General features: G+C 40.6%; 2 protein-coding genes across 3 annotated transcripts in view; one reads left to right on the top strand and one right to left on the bottom strand.

The window, feature by feature from the left end:
* Window positions 1-403: 403 nt before the first annotated feature.
* Window positions 404-2,345, bottom strand: si:ch73-389b16.1 (uncharacterized). The gene is made up of 2 exons (XM_064330597.1): window positions 1,833-2,345; window positions 404-1,075 (listed from the first exon to the last, which is right to left on the bottom strand). Exons 1-2 carry the CDS (start codon window positions 1,972-1,974, stop codon window positions 858-860), a joined length of 360 nt encoding a protein of 119 aa, XP_064186667.1. The 5' UTR covers window positions 1,975-2,345; the 3' UTR covers window positions 404-857.
* Window positions 2,346-12,329: 9,984 nt separating this feature from the next.
* Window positions 12,330-19,523, top strand: part of LOC135252482 (divergent protein kinase domain 1A-like) — a 34,341-nt gene continuing 27,147 nt past the window's right edge. The window contains exons 1-2 of one of the 2 annotated variants that reach the window (XM_064330587.1): window positions 12,330-12,540; window positions 13,082-13,168. In XM_064330587.1, coding sequence (XP_064186657.1) covers window positions 13,115-13,168 — 54 coding nt within the window. In that variant the 5' untranslated portion in view covers window positions 12,330-12,540; window positions 13,082-13,114. Of the gene's footprint in view, window positions 12,541-12,583; window positions 12,957-13,081; window positions 13,169-19,523 lie in introns of those variants that run through there. The other variant, XM_064330586.1, reaches the window with a different exon arrangement.

Here is a 19,523-nt window from a genome sequence, read left to right as displayed (position 1 = left end):
TTATACCAGGAATTTGCACCATGTGCAAAGAACGATCTTCTAATGAGTGGACGCACTGATTCTTCAAACAGCGCATTACTGGGATAGTCGTTCAGCTGTATACAGTATACATACTGCATGAATGAATGATCTACTTATTTGTCTACATATTCATATTCTGACAATTGTGTTACCATGCAATACCGCCTCAAAAATGTGACAAGAGTAAGATGATACTTTCTTCAACAGAAAATGTAATGTTACAAAATGTAAAAATTTACACAAGTGTTATTTGCTTGACATTACTTCTTAAGACAACAAAGAGGCCTGCAGTTCTGTAACAGGTATCCACCTTCCTGTTTCCAGTGTAAAAGGAATTTGTTTTGTACTTCATATACAGAGGCAATAAACTGATGAGAACAGCTCAACCAAACCTGAAATGTTTATCAATGAATACAGACAAGTTTAAAGAGGGGCAAACAAGAGAGACAGCAACTGGCAATCATATTTGTTAACTGGAGTTCATACTTTATAACCAGGATGTACATGCTGAGATAGGGCTGCCACTGTCTCATCATTTTCAAAGCAAACATTCAGAAGCATTTCCCACAGATACTCATACAGTCATTAGGTCATTCGATTGAGCTTCTTAGCGCAATAAGGGCGCGCCCCGGTCTGTTTTCAGCCCTGTGGAGCAACCGAAAGACGTTGGCCGTGTACACGAGGAACAGTAGACACGGAAGGGGAGGGGCGGTTGCGGAGGGGTAATTAGAGAAGGGGCCTTATCATCTGAACGCAGTGGGATAACTGAAGAGCGGGATGGACAGAGGGGCGCGACGTGTTTTCGTTAGTCAGGGGCGGGGTGGAGGACAAGGTGCTCACCGGCGCCCGGCGGCCAGTTTCTCCATGGCCGCCTTGCGCTCCTCTGCGTTCTGCTGCGAGCGCCGCAGCACGTTGCGCAGCTCCTGCAGGTGGTCCAGCGTATCCTCCAGCTCGCCGCGGACCGTCTTCATCTGGCTCTCCAGCAGCATGGTGCGGTGCAGGGAGTTGCGACGGTCCCTCTTGCTGCGCTGCACCTTCTCCTCCAGGTCCAGCACTGAACGGGCACACGGGATGTGATGAGAGCCAGATGCATGCAGGCATCGAGCCGGATACAATCAAACAGGTTTAGTCTGTTTGAGGGCACCTGCAACTCATTAAAATCCTCTTTATCAATCCAGTGCCTTATCCCCATAAAGTCAGCTTTAAGAAGAAGTAAAACGTCAATGAAAATTAGTTTTAATAGAATGATTGTCACTCTCGGTTGCGAGTCACTTGTCAGACCACTTTTTAAAATGAGCCCCTTCACAGAGGGGTTGCACATTTTCAAACAAGCTACATTCCGTTAGTGTTCTCTGTGGCACCGAAAGGTATCAAGCTGTGGGAAAATATTTCTTACTACAGCAAGATGACTTTCACACTGAACACAGAATACCACTAAATACCTGTTGAGTGATTGTATGGAACACTGTAGCCCGAATGGATAATTCTCCTATTAGCAGTTAGAATTAGGAGTTGTTCAATGAAAACTGCTGATAAATACCATATGCCCAAACAATGCTGGGGAAGGACTACGTCATTTAAAAGCTTCAATTATAATATTTGCAGTGACGTCTGAATTTGCCCAGCTGTGTTTGCTAAGAAAAAACAAACAAACATTTACATTAATGGGCGTGAAAATTACGGCCAAATCAATGTTGACCGAATACTGCCATTAACGTATTTCATTTCACAAGTTCTGGAAATACAGTGAGCGAGGCACGTAATAATGACTACGTCCATCGAGAGACCCATACTGCCCCTTGTAGCCATACCCATCTCAGACTTCCCGTCAAGCAGGCTCCCGGACCCCGGTTTCTTCTCCTCTGCCTGGCCGAGCCGGGAGGCCCCGGTGCTTCCGTCCGGACTCGGCGGCTCCTGGCCCGGCTCCACCGCTTCGACCCGGCCTTCGCTCATCTCCACCGTTTGCCGCCTGCGGGACACTGGCACCGAATGCTACGCGAGCCAGGCTTTCTCCACCCGCTGCTTAATGAAAACACCAGTAGACGGTCCTCGCCTTCCTATACCTTCAGTTAGCTCACCCCTCACTTTCTGCCATGCTACGGGGAGGATGGCTCATTATATACCCATCACAATGCTGAAAATAGCAACAATCGCACAAAAAATGCTCACGGAGTACAGAGCCTACTTTCAGTTCAAGTCATGAGGTTTGCTCACCCGCCACCCTGCAGCTATTTTTCACTCGATATTTTTCACTCCTGCCCACAGCGAATTGGGCCGTGGGTACTGATAGATACTGTGGGCCGGCTTGGTAACAACAATTTATATAAAAGCTGATCCAGCTTTTCTGATCCTGGGACCACCTCCCAGACTCAAAGGCAGCCAGGCCCCATCATAAGTTAAGTATGGCTATATATTTTTTTAAATCTTTATATTTATAAATATTTTTTTACAAATCTAATCAGTCTGGGCAGGGACCACCTACAGTACCTTCAAGGGCCTCCAGGGGTCTGTGGATCCCCTTGTTGAAACCCAGGGCTTAGTGGCATCATTGAATATAAGAGCAAATTGTTCTGTGGCTTCCTGTTATGCCATATGGCTTTGGTGACAAAGCTGCACACAGCGTGACAACAGCTGGTAGAGTGGGAACAGCCCGATGCACATGATGGACAGATTCTCTTCCTGTGCTACATCCCCTGCATCCCCCTGCCACATCTGCAGAAATACATGTGCAGAGACCGCCATTCAGCCAAGACTTATCGTTTCAGAACAGAGCCAGAGACAGGAAATGCAGCCTGTGCAGGCCCTCTGAGACGCTCTTGCACACAGGCTCCAAGGTTACAGAGCACCCGCATTCTGGAGAAACGGCCCCCACCTGTACATTCCCCTACTGCACAGAGGACCAAGTGCTTCTTTGGTGATGTATTGCGTGCAAGAGCACCTCAGTTGAGTACTTCAGCCATATTACAGAGAATAAGCTGTTTATGGCACCTTACTTATAAAAATAATATAAGCTGAATACGATTGTGCCAGAAGCAGACCCTGCAACACTATACGAGAGCATTTAATTTCAAGTGTTGTAATGTGAACAATGTAAACAAACACGCATACACACACACACACACATACATGGCTGCCCCAGATTTTTGGTGACCCTAAATTTTATTTGAGCCCCTCCCCCATTTATTTCTGTGGCTGTCATTGCAGGAGCCCCATTCAAAGGGTGGGAGTGGTGGTGGTGGGGGGTGGGGGGGTTGGGGGGATTTATAATTGAAAAACAAAACCACCTGTCATCTCTTGGGCCCTTTCCACTGACAGGGCCCCTGACACTCATACCATTTCTCCCCACTTATGTACGGGCCTGCATATGTACAGCCCTGTCTGTAAGTGTTTGTACTGTGTCACAATTTTTGTTTATTGGCTCTGTAGTCCAGCTCAATGGATTGGAATTTAAACAATGAATATGAGGTTAAAGTGCAAACTGTCAATTGGAGCTTTTTTATACATAGCACCCCCATTTTAGGGGACCAAATGTAATTGTATAATTGGCTGCTAAACTGTTTCTTAGCCAGCTGTACAGTGTGTTGTTGCATCATTAGTTCATATACAAGACTAAAAATAAGAGTCTAGAATCTATTCATAGTATGATTCTAGGTGTGGTAATTGCATTTGGAGTCTGTTGGAGTCAGTTGGCTGTTGTCTCTCAAATACCGTTAAAGCGGGTATTCCTGAAACTGAAAATCTAAATAAACTGATCTGAAACATAGCCAAAACATTGGGTGTGTCAAAATCACCTTTTTGATACATTGAAAGGCACTGGTGAGCTCAGAAATAGCAAATGGCCTGGTAGACCACAGAAGATCACTGTAGTGAATGACCAAATAATAATTTCAATTGAGAACAAAACTCCATTTTGAACTGTTGAACAAATCAAGAACACTCTCCATTATGTAGGGATCGATGTGTCAAAGACTACCATAAAAAGAAGACCACACCAGCATAACCTCAAAGCATTCACCGCAAGATGCAAACCTCTGGTAAGCCTCATGAATAAAATGGCCAGGTCAGAGGTAGCAACAAAGTATAATTTATAAAGAAAAAAAAATTAAAGTTCTGGAACAAGTCTTATGAGCAGCTGAGATGAGTATTAACCTGTACCAAAGTGATGGAAAGAGGAAAGTGTGGAGAAAGGAACTGCACATGATCCAAAAGCATACCACCTCATCTGTGATACTTGGAGGTATTGTTATAGCTTAGGCATGTATGGCTGTCAGTGGAACTGGCTCACTTGTCTTCATTCAGAATTCATCCTGCTGCTACAGCTAAGAACTTTGGTGCAACCATAGATGGTCAGCTGAGGTTCTCTTGTGACGCATTGTGGCAACAACCTGGCCCTGCAGGTTGCTTTGCAGTCTTTTAACACTGTTCAGCAGCTTATTTATCTACACAGTGTGCTTAACCATGTTGCATATGCTTGGCAGATCAATAACAGGGCAGCACAGTTATCAAAAGACTGAAGAATGTAATTAAACACCTCAGTGGCAGCATTGTAGTGCTATTGTCAGATCTAAATCCAGCCTGTGCTGTACACAAGATGTTATTATCCCGTAGGTATTCTTTCAGTGGTGTATAAATCAGGGATTATAAATTCTTAGCAAGTACATTCAGTTTAGAAGCAATCAACTAATTTAGTAGTTTAATGGCAAAACAAAGCATAATTAGACATACTAATACAAATGATGCAAGTAATTCAATTTACAAATCAATAGGAAGAAAATTCTAGGAAGAAAGATGAAAAAGCTCAAAGTATTAAAAATAGTGTTAGTTGAGTATGTTTCACAGCATAACAACATGTCTGTTTCTCTTAATTTAAAAAAATGATGACATTGATATTTTTCACAGTTCCCAGATAACCAGTACAACCACAATGTGTGCTAGCATATGTGTGCTATACATATTTCCAAAAGCAATCCCAGAACATTCACACCCACATGGCCTGTTTCTGTAGACATCATGTCATACAAAAAGGATTTTGGATTACTTTTTAACAGCAGTTTTACGGGCTGTAAAGAAAGCTGCCTTGACACACAACCCTTGTTCTATATAATCTAAACCATGGAGGCTTCTTTCTACAGATCTCCACACATAAATAACAGCAGCCAGAACTTAAAAAAGTGTGATCTTATTTGCCCTAGGGAAGTGTTTTTTTTTCTTAACTGAAGTTCACTGAAAGTAGAAATGGTTTATAATTAAAACTATGCAGCTTGTATCTGTGTGTGTGTGTATGTGTGTGTGTGTGTGTGTGTGTGTGTTTGACATTGACAGTTCCAAAATTTTATTTTATATAAGGTCAGTTTATGGTCCAAAGAGACAGACAGACAGACATGCTAAAAATCAATGAGAGAACACACAATCTGCATTCACTTTCAAATGGTGTATCGTGTGAACTGATTGATTGATAATTTCACCATAAAAAAAAAAAAAATGAATGCAAATGAACCCACTCTGGTCCGAATATGGGATGGTGCAATTTAAGGGGTTAAATCTGAAAAATCATATTAAATTTCAAATGCCTGAAAATGCCTTGCAGAAACTGTATTATGATGGCTGAAGTAAATCCGTAGTTGTATAACCTTTATTTACCCAGGTAGGTCAAATTAAAATGCACAATGTAAATACGTTTTGATCCGATGGCTTCTTCACTGTGTTGGGGCACAAGGTTTATTTGCTCCAGGGGGAAGAGTGACCTCTGCTGGCAACTTAGATTTCCCATGAGGTCTCTCATTCAAGCCCACATTTCACTTTGTTTTATCTGTTTTCCATTAGAAGGATGTTGCAATGTGGCATGGCCACTGGCAATATTTATTTATTTATTTATTTATTTATTTATTTATGCATCCATCCATCCATTATCTATACCCGCTTATCCTGGGCAGGAAGGGGTTCTGGAGCCTATCCCAGGGCCCACTGGGTGAGAGGCAGGAATACACCCTGGACAGGCCACCAATCTATCACAGGGCACACACCATTCACTCATCATTCATACCAATGGGCAATTTAGAGTCTCCAATTAGCCTACATGCATGTCCTTGGACTGTGGGAGGAAACCGGAGTACCTGGCGGAAACCCACACAGACACGGAGAGAACATGCAAACTCTACACAGGAAGTCCCAGGACTGGTTCGAACCCAGGAGGCTCTTGCTGTAAGGCAACAGTGCTACCCACTGCACCACCGTTAATAAATTATTTATTTATGTACTTGCTTGTCGGCTCCACTCACTTACTCACTCACAACAAACTGGAAGAGGTTGCGCTATTTTACTGTGAAGGCAAACAATTGATGTATATTTAAAACTCTCTCCCTTGCCATGTAAGTGATCGCTCCATGACACCAAGCAAACCGATCATGGACCTTGGGGAGCAGGACGTGAGAGATGTGTGCAGCCACAATCTATTAAAGGTGTCGGGACCATAAGAAACATTATGACACTTTATGATGTGGGACCAGTTGGATGTTGGACTGCTGAGATGCAGGCTAAATATGCTATGGGGAACTAACCCTTGATTAATTTAAACCATGTTCTTTTTATGACTGGGGTAAGACAATGGTTGTATCAACTGATTGTGTATCAGAGCTCAGCTCCGTAGAAATGTTTATATGGCTCGAAAGAGGGGTCGTGGAGTTGGCAAAATTACAATGTGCCATGGATATTGTTACCTCAATTATAAATATTTTAAATGCATACTTTCACACATATTCCATAATCAGAGCTGAACAGACGAAACTTGATCCCACCAGAAAATGTTTGGGCACCAGTTGAAGAAGTTTTTAGTAAACAGTAAGTCAAGTAGACATGTGATGTTCATTCTGGTAAAGAATTATTTTATGATGATAGTTGACTAAGACACTTTGAGTAAGACAAGCCTTATAGGCCTTATAGGCTTGTCTTATACAAGCCTTATACACTTATAGGCAGTTTGAGTATCTTGAAAAAACAGGAAGACAGAAATAACACGTATAATTTCCAATAAGGAATTTTGAACCGTTTTTCAAGCCAAATGAAATGTTTGACCTTAAGGAAATGTAAACTTCAAAATGAGGCTACAGTAGGCCTACACTGACCAACCCTTACCCCTATTATATAATGTCTGACGTTGTAACAATTTCACAGAAACGACCTTTTCATTGTACATGACCAATTATTTCCTGTCGGAAAATTGATCATACCAAATGGACGTTCAGTTCCGAGTCACATTTTATTTTTTGCCTTTTGCGCCCCCTAGTGGTACAAGTGGGTTACAATTATGTTATTCGTACCGACCAGATGAGAGCAGTTTTTTTGTAAAAGAGCGCAGCAAAAGATGTTCAGCAGTTATTCAAAATAATTCATAGATTGATTTGTCGAGAAAAACTAATGATTATAATGGGCAGTTCGGCAACATGATGTTTTATATAACCTTGCACTTTTGAAAAACAAGTTTTACAGCTCGGGAAAAACTATTCCACGTCACCCTGCCATGAAAAAAAATAAACGCTAGCGATTGAACCGAGCTACTTTTATTATTATATACTACTATTATATATTATTATTCCCTTAATTTCTTTTTGCTTTAATAGCCAGTCAACAGATTTTTTAAATAATATTAGTTGTGGACATTGCCACAATATTAATACATGTTTTATAAAAGTGGAGTGTCTGGAATGTTATATTCAAGAAATTTTAATACTGGGCTTATATGTGAATCTGAAATTTCGTTCAGTGGGCTCGTTTATTATTTATTATTTTTAAATATCAAAATAAGATTATTTCAGACTTTTCATGTAAAAAAAAAAAAAGATTAACACCTCTGTTGAAAACCGAATGACACTCCTGTTTTTTCATTAATTTGCGAACGGTCTATGACGTCACAAGTGAACTGTTCAATTGACCAATTAACTGAAATAACTAATACCACTGACATAATAAAGGGAGAGTTCTTCCCTTCTGATTTCAGAGCAAGTCATCACCCTCAGGATAAGTATGCATTTTTTTATACGTGGTTTGACCCAAGTTTAACTTAAGAGTGCACAGGCAAAAATAAAATTTAATTAAATAAAATTAAATGAAATTAAAGAAATGAACAACAAATGAATAGATACAGATTTTTAAAATATGCTAAGCAGTTGGACAGAGGATGAGAAGATGGAATGGGAGGACAGTTGCACAGAGGATGAGAGTTGGGCAGACGATGATAAGATGGAGTGGGAGAACAGCTGGACAGAAGATGACATAATGGAGTGGGAGAACAGCTATGCAGAGGACAATATGATGGAGTGGGAGAACAGTTGGACAGATGAGGAAAATATGGAGTGGGAATGGAGCTAGATGAAGAGGAGATGAAGTGTGAAGACTGACTCAGTACCCATATATTTTTTTTCACGTGTTGTTATGAGCAACAGAAACAGTTCCATATTGCTACATTTTTGTTGTTTTGCTGGCCGCTTGACTGTTCTCTGCAATGTGCCATCATAATCCTGGCAGCCAAAACTGGTGAATGAAAACCACATTTTTTTCTATGATGCATAAAAGGGGGCTTTTGAGAACTGGATAGACAGAAGACTGTGAAAATAAAACATAAAGACAGCTGAACTCAACCAACAACAGGACGGAATTATGGCTTGTATGAGAGCACTATCTCTGTATCTTTTTCCTCTCTGAAACTTCTTGCTATACAGTCAATTTGCGGCAGCACCACCTTTAAAAAAGCCAGTAGACACCAGCAATGATTTCAGCATTTGGCGTTTTATAATTGAAAAAGATAGTTTTACATTTATATAGTTTTAATATTGAACAGTATTCTTGGGCAGTCATGGAAGTCTGCATAAAATATACATATGGAAAATCCCTGAACAAACTGTGTCTATATAACATGCAGAAATACAAGTAGAGCACACACAATGGAAACACCAATAGGTGTTAGAATGAGAGAAACACTGAATAGAATCTACCCGTGACTTGTAGCCAGTCTACCAGCAAATGGAATTGAGCAGGATGGATGCAAAGCTACTCCACCATTTCCATAAGAAAGTAAAGCAACTCATGCTTAGTTGAATGAACCGGAAAACAAAAGTCTCCGGCATTATTCCAGAATGTCTCATTAAAATAATAATAATGGGAACTCCCACATTAGACACTGTTGCCCATGAAACCTTAACAATAAGTTTAGCTGTCTCGGTTGCCAAAGCTCCTGTCAAACACCCGAACACCTCCCATTCAAAGTCACAGAGGTCTCCTTCTGGCAGCCACACAAGCCATAACTAGAGGCAACCAGGTCATTTTAATGCATGACCCTATGCATGCTGACCCGTTATTCACCGGCTCAGTGGTGAGAATATTTGTGTGGTAGCTGACTGCTTTGCATTTACCCAGATTACTGATTTATTGTTTTTTTTTTTTAACCTTTACATTGCCTGTAGACAATTTCATACATATTTGTGTATCTATGATGAAACAATTCCAGGGCCATCAACTTGCATCATAGGTGGGATGAGTCTAGTGCGGAAGATAAAAGGAGATGGCAAAAACCTTTGCAAATTTGGCAGACTTCATCCCATCTCGTGCCTTGCATGAGGGAACAAATTGCCATGAGATCAATTTTGTTTTTCTGCAGGGAAAGGTCCATAAAAAATGTAGAGATGCAGCAGAGGGTCCATCTCAGGTATGCAGTGGAAAACCATTACATCAGGTCGTACCATTTTTCAGAGGAGGGAATTCCTGTGTGACCCTGTGAACAAGACGAGGCTCATCAGTTTCCTGTCTGAGTAATGGAAGCAGCCAGAATGCAGAGGGAAACTTCAAAATGAGCCTGCAACCAGTGGAAGTACCTGCTACCGCATCACAAAGATCGCTGGGAGGAATCTACACAAGAAGAGGCAGACACCCGTACGATTCTCCATTCTTTGCAAGTTGCAAATTAGAATAAATCTGTCATTATCCGAACTGAAGACGCTTACGTTCTCAAACCGTGACCTGGATACAACAGAAGGGTGTCATGGGGACTCGTACCTGATACATTGACATTGGCAAACTTACACATTCATTGGGAGAGGGTGTGTCTTTGGGCTTTGATCATTAAATGGTTAATACAGTATTTTGCAACAATTTCTCTTTTTTGGAATAATTAATGCAATATCAACATAAAACAAAAATGAAGGAATAATTGATGGTCTGAAATATATCAGTTGATGCCTACATAACTGAGCAGTCTAATGTTACTTATTGCTGGAAATTTTACAATCAGCTTGAACATGTCCTTTGTCTAATTTTTCTACAATAAATGATAATATTCACAAAAAGAGTGCAATACTTCTCTAAGAACATTATTTCCATAATCTCCGCTAGTACTGTATATTGCATTATTTTTTACTGTCTAGGAAGCAGTTATATGGGTATAGTTCCAAATTTGGGGGGAGGGGGGTGCAGAATTTCTGGAAACCCATAAGTATAATACCACTTTTTTTTAAATTTAGTTCAGCACAATGCTATATTATCTCAGTTGCAGGCATCCATTCCTACCAGAAAACTCTGAGTCTCTCTGAGTCAAAGATGTCAGTAGATTCCATTTGTGGCAGAGAAATGTGGCACCAGTGACTAATGCAGTTTTTACTGGATTGCAATACAATTGGTGTTTATTGTTCAGGGGGAACACTAGTTCAAGTTTAAAGCAAGGTGAAATTTCAATTAGCAATTTTACAATGCCTATTCCACAGAGATGGAACTCTTTACATTTATAACTGCCTGGGAAGATGCTAGGCCTGTGATCGCTCACATGACATATTTTCTTAATTATTTGTTGAATGTTTTTAAAAGAACAAGACACATTGCGATCAGTGGAACACGGACAAAAAGGATACAGATAGCTCAGCTTCATATTATGAATGACATTGACCACCATATGCACAGTACCTGACCAACATAAAGTGGTACAATTGACCCACGAGCAGCCTTGCTAAAGACCTCTAAAGAGTCGAGATATCACGGAAATTGGCCAACCAAGCTGATTTTAATAAACAGCAGGCTGATCCCAGCCCTTCAATATTGATTTACTTGAAATTAAACCTGCAATAAAACACATCTATTGAGCAAATTTAATTGGTTTTGGGAGTCTTCCTCAAAAATGAAATTACATTCGCAATGCAGCATTTCAGTGATGACTGTTTGTTTACATGGAGCATTCTCTTTCTAGGGCCTCCAGAATGTTTCTTTGGTGTGTCTCTATACAGTATGCATACGTGTTACTGGGAGGTATGAATTCCTGGGCCCTTGTAACAGTAGTACATATACAGTACATGTCGGTGGTTGGTCTTGTGACTCTAATTAAGCTGTGACTGTTTAATCTCCTCTCTTACATAAAGAACAACATCTTGGTTACATAAAAGTATGTTAATCCTGCTTACAGCTATGTACACTAGATCACTGGCAATTATGCCCAAAATATCCTAGCGAAACTACCCAGAATAGATATTTGATAGGTAGGCTACCTTACTTTCCGTTTTGGGTGAACTGTCCCTTTAACACGAGCCATTCCTGACAATCTTGAAATTCAATTTGTTAAGCGGATGAACACTAGAGGTCACTGATGCCAAGAATTTCACATTTGAAGCAAGCCAGTCTGGTTTCACTCAACTTCTGCATGCATTCTAATTTCATATCATATTGCATTTCACAAACATTTTCTTCCAATTATATTGGCCAGTTTTCACTGATCTATAGATGAGGACTTGTCTCCTTGATTTAGTGGTCAGTGGTGACCAAATCATTAACAATAAATGCCCCATTGCTTTGAAGGGAATCAGCTGAGCTACTAAGACTCCATAACCATAGCCTTACAAGTTTCATCGTTACAACTTAATATAATAATAATAATAATAATAATAATAATAATAATAATAATAATAATGAAAGGGTACAGAAGCAATGTCTTTTTCATTATTATTATTTATTTATGTTATTCACCAATAAACATCATAAAAAGGTGAGCACAGATTGTTTATATTTTATTATTGAAATCTGGAAACATTACATTTGATCATTGAGTTTTCCTCCCGTTACATGATGTCCATGTTAGACCTCTGCGCAAGTCGAAGTACCAGACCGTTGCAGTGAAGATACCCTGAGGAGGTATTAAAATAAAAACATGCTAAACGCTTGTTTCCACAGTCTTTATCTGTAGAGCATGCTACCTAACATAGCTTATATTTCCATTTTCCATGCTCCCCTCTTTTGGTAGGCATTTTTTCTAGTTCGTTCCCTTCCCTCTGTCTTTGCAGATTTTTAGTGCATTCGTGTTTAAGTTGATATTGTTCAGCTGTTTACATAAGGCTATGAGACGTAGCCTACTTCTCAAACTGTGGCCAGCTACAATAGCCTAAAATACATTGTAGCGTAATGGGCGACTTTCGTTACTGAACAACACTGGAGCTACATACTTCACCTTTAAAGCGTATTCCTGAATGACTCAATTCTCCTATTTTCAGAAAGGTGAGAGAGCTTGTTGGTTGTTACAGGACCACTTTGCTGCGTTAATTTCAGGTTACATTAACAGCGCGGTTAGCTACTACTGATGCCATTTTGTTATAAAGTATTTATTTGGGCTAGCCTAAGCAAAACATTGTAGTTTAAGCTGTTGTTATGTGTGGCGTTGTGGCTCAAGTAGTTACTTAGTTTACACCAAAGAAACGCTAAACCGTGACACTTTTAATTCTCAAGCCAATGTATTAATTTACGTCGGCAAAATCATCCTTTGCCTTTATCGCTTGTACGAGATTGAACTAAGCATTGGAGCTCAGGCTAACCGCAGCAGTTCGTGGAAGACAGCAGTGATTGAGGAGGTGCTGTATTGTAGCAAGAAGCAGACTTGCAGAAACCCGTCCAGAACAGGAGACTAAAATGACTTGGTAACGGAAACCGCACGATCCATACAGTAGCCCTTTACGATTTCTAAACAAGCTGCATGGAGATTAAAGAACACGTTTTATTTCGTTTCATTATTCTGCTAAGTTAATTTGCGATTTTTCTGCAGGTCGGTGGTGTGAGATGTGCAAGTATATTTGTCATGGCGAGGGGTCTGCTATCATGGGCCTGGCTGAAAAAGCCCTACTACATTCAGGTAGGCCACTAAGAAATTCTGGAACTAAAATTTGCGTATTGAGTGACGGATTCAATTTCTATGTATGCCCAGCGGGCTGCGGGACGTTCTCTAGCCTATGCGCTGATTTGCATGATAGGACTCCGGCTTTGACTAAACAGACGTGCAGTACAGTCTGTTGCTGCGGTTGCCAGTCTCCTTAATATAGTACTTTGACATGTTTCACTTCTCTAATAATGTTCGCCCTTATCATAGGCTATGTCTATAAAAGTTGTCAAAACAGTCTTTACGGTTTTCCAACATGGTTGTTCTCGGTTATTTTGCGTGAAATGCATTTTTAATCGTAACTCGTAAAACAGGATCCAGTTTTCCAAATCATATCAATGACGTTTACATATGTATATACAACTATTAGACTATGTTGTGTAATGCTGTCTACGGTTCTTAGGTAAGGTAATTACCATAGTATTTACTGTAGTTTCTGATGCAGCGAAATAACCGCGTTGTTGCGCTACTAAATGGTTAATTTAGGCTATAATTCATGAATAAATGTTGAAACGAAAGTTGTCAAAACTAGAAACGCTTCAAGTGCATGAAACACAAAGTCAATAAACATTGTTTAGGTTATAAATTAACAATCGTGCTGTCATATAGACAGACAGGTGCTTTCATATTTCATGTTCTTTTAGTGTAATGCATATTTAAAATGTACCGTGCAGGTGCATAATGCTTTATAGTAACAATGCACCACCGTTTCATCGTGACCCATCGTGTCATACACCGAGGACGGTTGTCTTGCAGGATGTCACATTGATTGAGTTTATAATTATTAAAAAATCAATAATTGAAAAATAATGTTTCAAAATTCAGAATATCAGGGCACAGAGATCAGAGCCAGCAAGATTCAATAGTAAACCCATTTCCAATAACATTTCCAATAACAGTGCGCTAACATTATTCCCACACGAACAACAAAAAATGATTAAATGAGGCTGGCTATTGGCATGTGTTGTAGTGATTCAGGACATGATGTACAACAATCAGAATATTGGAGGACAACACTTAGGCTACTCTGTATCACACATTGAGCCACCAGTTTGCCTCTCACTTGGTTGGCTGGGATTTAAAACTTGTACTTAAATTATTATCCTCCAGGGGTCCCTGTAGACACTCAAACAGCACATTTGAGTGACTAATTATACGATTGAGTGGCTAATGGTGACATTTTCAAACACAAATTAGTTCCCCTAATACAGGGAGAGTGAAACAGTATCCATCTGGTACACTGTGTACAGATGGATTTAATGGATTTTGGACAATTTGCAGACAGAAAAGACAGCCTTGTGCAGAATCACTTAGAATCCTGTCTGATATCATAGATATGAGAAACTCCCTGGCAATGGAATGGTTACTATCCAAGTAATCCTTAGCCTCTCAAGTGGACTCTGTTGGCTTCTTGACGACGGAGGACTGAAATGTGGCTTAAATTTCAGTTTTGTACTCAAGGGTTGGAATACGTCTTGGGCAGAAGCACTGGTTTCCATCATAAACCTTACATCACGGTCAGCCATGTCAGACTATTGGAAAAAATATATATATAAGCGTCTCATCTAAAGTGCTGAGTCAGCTGTTTCGTGAGCTTGATTTGCTGTCTGGGCAGATATGCTAACAGACATTCCTGACTGCGCTCAGGCCCTGTAAACACTCAGCTGTAGTCTCAATGTCGAGACATGTCTTCCCTGGCAAGAAGAACCGGACCGCTGCCTGTTTGTTTTTCTCCTTCTCCACACACTCTATTCGCCGTCGCTGGCTTGGTGGGCAAGGTCATGGGGTCATTCCGCGCGTGACGGTAGTCGCAGCTTCGCGGCTGCTGTCCTTCGTCCTCGTGGGCCAGATTCACCCCAGTGAGCACAACCAAGGGAGGGTTCATACGCAATCACATTTACACCCCAGACTTTCCTGAGTGAGAATAGTCATCACATTTAGAGCATTGTGTCCTCAAACAGTCTAGATGTTTTGTGCTAACATTTACATTTGCATTGCATTACATTTGTTGCCATCAGTGCTAATGTCAGTTCTCTCCATTTGCAAGTATTCATGTATATAAGGCTAGCTTATTCACAAAGGACCTCCCTGGACCTTAAATGTCATTCCAATAGCTGTTAGATTTCTATTGTCTTAGAACATGAAACAGTGCTGTGTTTAAATTGTGCTAAAATCAGGCTTCAAGCATGGTAGCAAATTGCCTGATGAACATTACTGTAAAATGAGATTGGGAGCTGTAATCACAGTTAATTGTGACACTTTGAGTAGCCCTACGATGTACCCGCTTATGGGTTTGAGGCAGCATTCATGTTCAGTTATGCATTTCCTCCAGTTCTTTGACACGGTGAATGCTGTTATCTCATTCCACAGATGAACTTGTGAAGCAGAACCATTTCTCAACTGTGCTGGAACTGTTGTTGATTATCGTGTGCACAGATGCATCATTCATTGACATTAATTTACGTGTGTGTGTGTGTGGGGGGGGGGGGGGGGGCTCATGCAGGCCTCTTGCCTTCGCCAGTGGGTTGTAGTTCATGAGCTGTCTCTGCGTGGGAGCTAGGTGGTCCCAGTCGTCTCAGGTTTAATTACTTCTGCGCAGGCTGAAGGAGCGCTGCCTCCAGAGCCCTGAGAGCCCAGCGGTCCGGCCGCATGAAAAGGTTTCAGTGGGGCCTGTTTATCTGCCAACAGCGGAATAATCCGACACGCTGGATGCAGCTTAGTCAGGGTTATCTGGCTCTGGCAGCCAGCACGTTCCTCATGCCGGGAGTTAAGGAGCTTATAAGCGCAAAGTCTGCTGGTGACTGACGCGCAGCTGATGCCAGGCTGGCTGCTGCTGCCGTCTAGCGTGCTTTCCAGAAGGGGAACTGGGGAATGTTCTGCTGGATGCGGTGTGCTGTTCTGAGAAGCAAACACTTGGGAATGTGGAGTCAATAGGAAATCCAATGCAATCATGTGACCACGATGGTTAACTACTGTTTTCAGTGCTTAGATATAAGAAAGAGTGACCAAAAATTGGCCCAGAATCCTAAGGCAGTGATTTTTGGCAGTATCTGAACTTTGCCTTTTATCAGCCTGGTGCATCTTATGCATACATTTATCCAAGACATCAAATAACCATGCTACAAAGAGAATCCTTTTTGGATACAAGTTTTTAGATTCAATTATTTATATTATTAGGATGCTGTTTTTGTAACTGTTTTGGCTTGTTTGACTTCTGCAGAAGCTTTCAGCTGTGCTTTGGTGCTGTGGTTGAAGTCTTTCCCGTGGTACATACAGAAGTATTATTCCTTTTAAGTGTTTGCAATGGTAACCTCTTCTCTTCGGTGGTTTGATGAAAGTACTCTTTTCATTCCTTTGACATTTCATCTGTTCTTCCTTATGGCATCTTTGTAGTTTTACTGATATGCAAAAATATATTTTTTATTTCTGCTAATTTAATGATTTTGTATTTGTTTATTAACCTTTGTGAGTGACATTTCCTCTGGTTTCTCACAATTCATTCATGTGTGTGGCCTGTTTCTGGAATGTTCTGTGTTATAATGTGTCAAGTGCCTCTTTGTAGTTCGCTGATAATCTTTTACTTTTTTTTACCCCGCGGAGCTGGAACCAAGCTCCCCAAATAGAGGACCCTAGTGATTTTCCATTTCAGTTATTTCTCTTGAGCAACTCCTTGTCGGCTCAGGCGATCACACAGAGCTTTGAGACATCAAAGGGCAGCTCCAGTCACTTGTTCTGCTGGTTGTGGTGTACACTCTCTGGTGAGCTGTAACATTAATAAGATGTCTAAATACACTATATGACCAAAAGTATCTGGACACCCCCTGGCCTGGTGCTGTTCTTAATGGGATGGCCTTGGCCCCTTTGTTCCAGTGAGGGCAAATCTTAATGCTACAGCATACCATCACGTTCTAGATGATTCTGTGCTTCCCCATCGGTTTGGAGAAGGCCCTTTCCTGTTTTAGCATGACAATGCTGCAGAGCACACAGCAAGGTTCATATAGAAATGGTTTTGCTGGGTTTGGTGTGGAAGACTGGCCTGCACATAGCTCTGACCTCAGCCCCATCCAACATCTTTGGAATGAGTTGGAATGCCAACTGCGAGCCAGGCCTTATCACCCAACATCAGTGCCCGACCTCACTAATATGGGTGAATGGAAGCAAATCCCCGGAGCCATGTTCCAAAATCTAGTGAAAAGCCTTCCCTGAGTAGAGTTATAGCAGCAAGAGGGGGAGGTGACCAAATCCATATTCATGCCCATGGTTTTGGAATGAGATGTTCAACAAGTACATGTGGGTGTGATGTTTGGGTGTCCACATACTTTTGGCCATATAGTATACTAACACACACACACACACACACACACACACGTCTATGTGTAGTACATCGTATCAGCTGTCTAAACAGCATTTGGAAAGTTTAAAAATGACATTGTTATCTCTATGTACTCTTTCCAATGTCCCAGTGAGCTTCCACATGCACTTTGGCATTTACTGACAAATACGCTCTGCAGCTTTAGTGAATCGTTACTATCTTGCATTGTGCTGTACCATAGCTCAAAAACAAGCACATTTGAGTATAAAACAGGATAATTATGTAATTAACAAGTGAACAATATGCAGCTTTGCCATAAGTAAGTGAACTACAGTATCTCTGTATTTATTTTACAATAAACAGAGATCTGGGAGTACGGCATGATGTGAGTATCCAGCACTGCAAATTAAATCCAGAAATGGTGAGTACTAGTTTGTACATCCTGTTCAAAGCAGTTTCAGTATATCAGTCAGGGAAGGGTTACTGAGCCATTTCTTAGGCCTGGTAATCCACTCCAGTTCAGTTTCTTTCTTTGGCTAATTTTATTTTTTCCCTTGCAGTTTTTGGCACTCTAGCAGTCTCTTCAGTTGTAATGCTGGCTTTCTCAGGAGTTGCCTGCTGTTTTACAGACCTTCCTTTTCCAATTTGTTTTCCTTATTTGTTCCTGAATGAAGTGAATAGCACTGTCTGTGTTCATCATTCATGGTGCGAGTAAAGACATTTTGCTGAATTCCTTTTTATCTACATATGCAGTGTATCCCTATGGTTTCACACAATCCCTCAGTACTCCTGTGCTTGTCCTCCATAACCTTGTATGTGGTATATACTGTACGTATGGGTTCCATGCTCACAACCTTGAATCCTGTTGTTGCGGGAAGCTAGTTTCAGATGGCAATTGAAGTGATTTGCTGGTTGCACTGACCCAGAATGCACAGTTCATTATTAAAATATGATGACTGTGCATTGCTGCATCGTATGAAATCTCACAGTGAATGTGTGCCCGACGTTACACAAGAGTATTTACAAGCTCGGGAGTTGAGCTAACCGGGACTGATATGTGTAGCTGAGGATTTTAGTCCATGAATTTATGAAAATTTATAGGGAAGCTCAGGTAGTATATAAGCAATTGATAGCAGAATGGTAGCACTCAACCTCCAAGTGCAGGTGACATTTCGAAATGAACATTGAAGAAATACTTTTTTTCTCTCTACAAATATCACTTCTTGCCCTTATCGTGATCTTTTATTCTTTTGAACATTCATTTCATTTCTTTTATTGACAAGCAGACTGTGCAAGCATAATTTTTCTGGGGCAATCAATTTTTTAACACAGGGAGAATAATGGAAACATTATTAGGCCTGAATATCATTTGAGGAAATGTAATGGTAAAAATTGTAAATATAAATCAAGCTATTGACTTTTGCCAGCCAGACGTGGCTATAATGCAGTCTGCTCTTTTGTTATGTCTTCACAAAGAACAGAAGAGAGACGCATTGTCACCAGTAAGGCCCTCTGGCCTGCCTGAGGTTTGAAAAATTCTTTGAGATACTTCAACTGACTGAAGTGGAAATGCTTTTCTCTCAGACTGATGAGTGCAGCTGTTAGTGGAGAATCTCTCTGAATGTATTGCTGGCACCGTGGATTCTTGCCAAGGTTGGTTTCTGCAGAATAGGTCCAGAGGGGGTAGTATTGCATGATGGTGGTTTTAAAGCAACTGTTTGAGTTTTAAAAAAAAAACATTTGTTATTAGTACAATTTCCAGCTTTCATAAGTGTGTTTTGTGAACATTGCAGAAAAATGAATGCACACTCTCACACAAATTGATGCATACCTGTATTTTGCAAGACATTTTGCTTAGACAGATCTTCGTGGAGTATATATATATATGCACTAACCTGAGCACATTTTTAAAAGGGTAAATAAATACGAACGTGAATGATATGTATGAACTTAATTTCCTCCATGAATATCATTACGTATTTATTTGAATTTAGCTGTCTGAAATTTATAAAATACAAG

Source organism: Anguilla rostrata, chromosome 4 (assembly GCF_018555375.3).
Source record: "Anguilla rostrata isolate EN2019 chromosome 4, ASM1855537v3, whole genome shotgun sequence".
In the NCBI taxonomy this organism is placed as follows: domain Eukaryota; kingdom Metazoa; phylum Chordata; class Actinopteri; order Anguilliformes; family Anguillidae; genus Anguilla; species Anguilla rostrata.
The sequence above is the reverse complement of the archived record's forward strand: the minus strand, read 5'-3'. Positions and strand labels throughout refer to the sequence as shown.

Excerpts from the sequence above, each read along its gene's own strand:
- si:ch73-389b16.1 (XM_064330597.1), bottom strand. The coding sequence starts at position 1,974 with ATGAGCGAAGGCCGGGTCGAAGCGGTGGAGCCGGGCCAGGAGCCGCCG. Across the intron at positions 1,076-1,832 it reads TGACGGGAAGTCTGAGATGG|TGCTGGACCTGGAGGAGAAG; the intron begins GTATGGCTACAA and ends GTGCCCGTTCAG.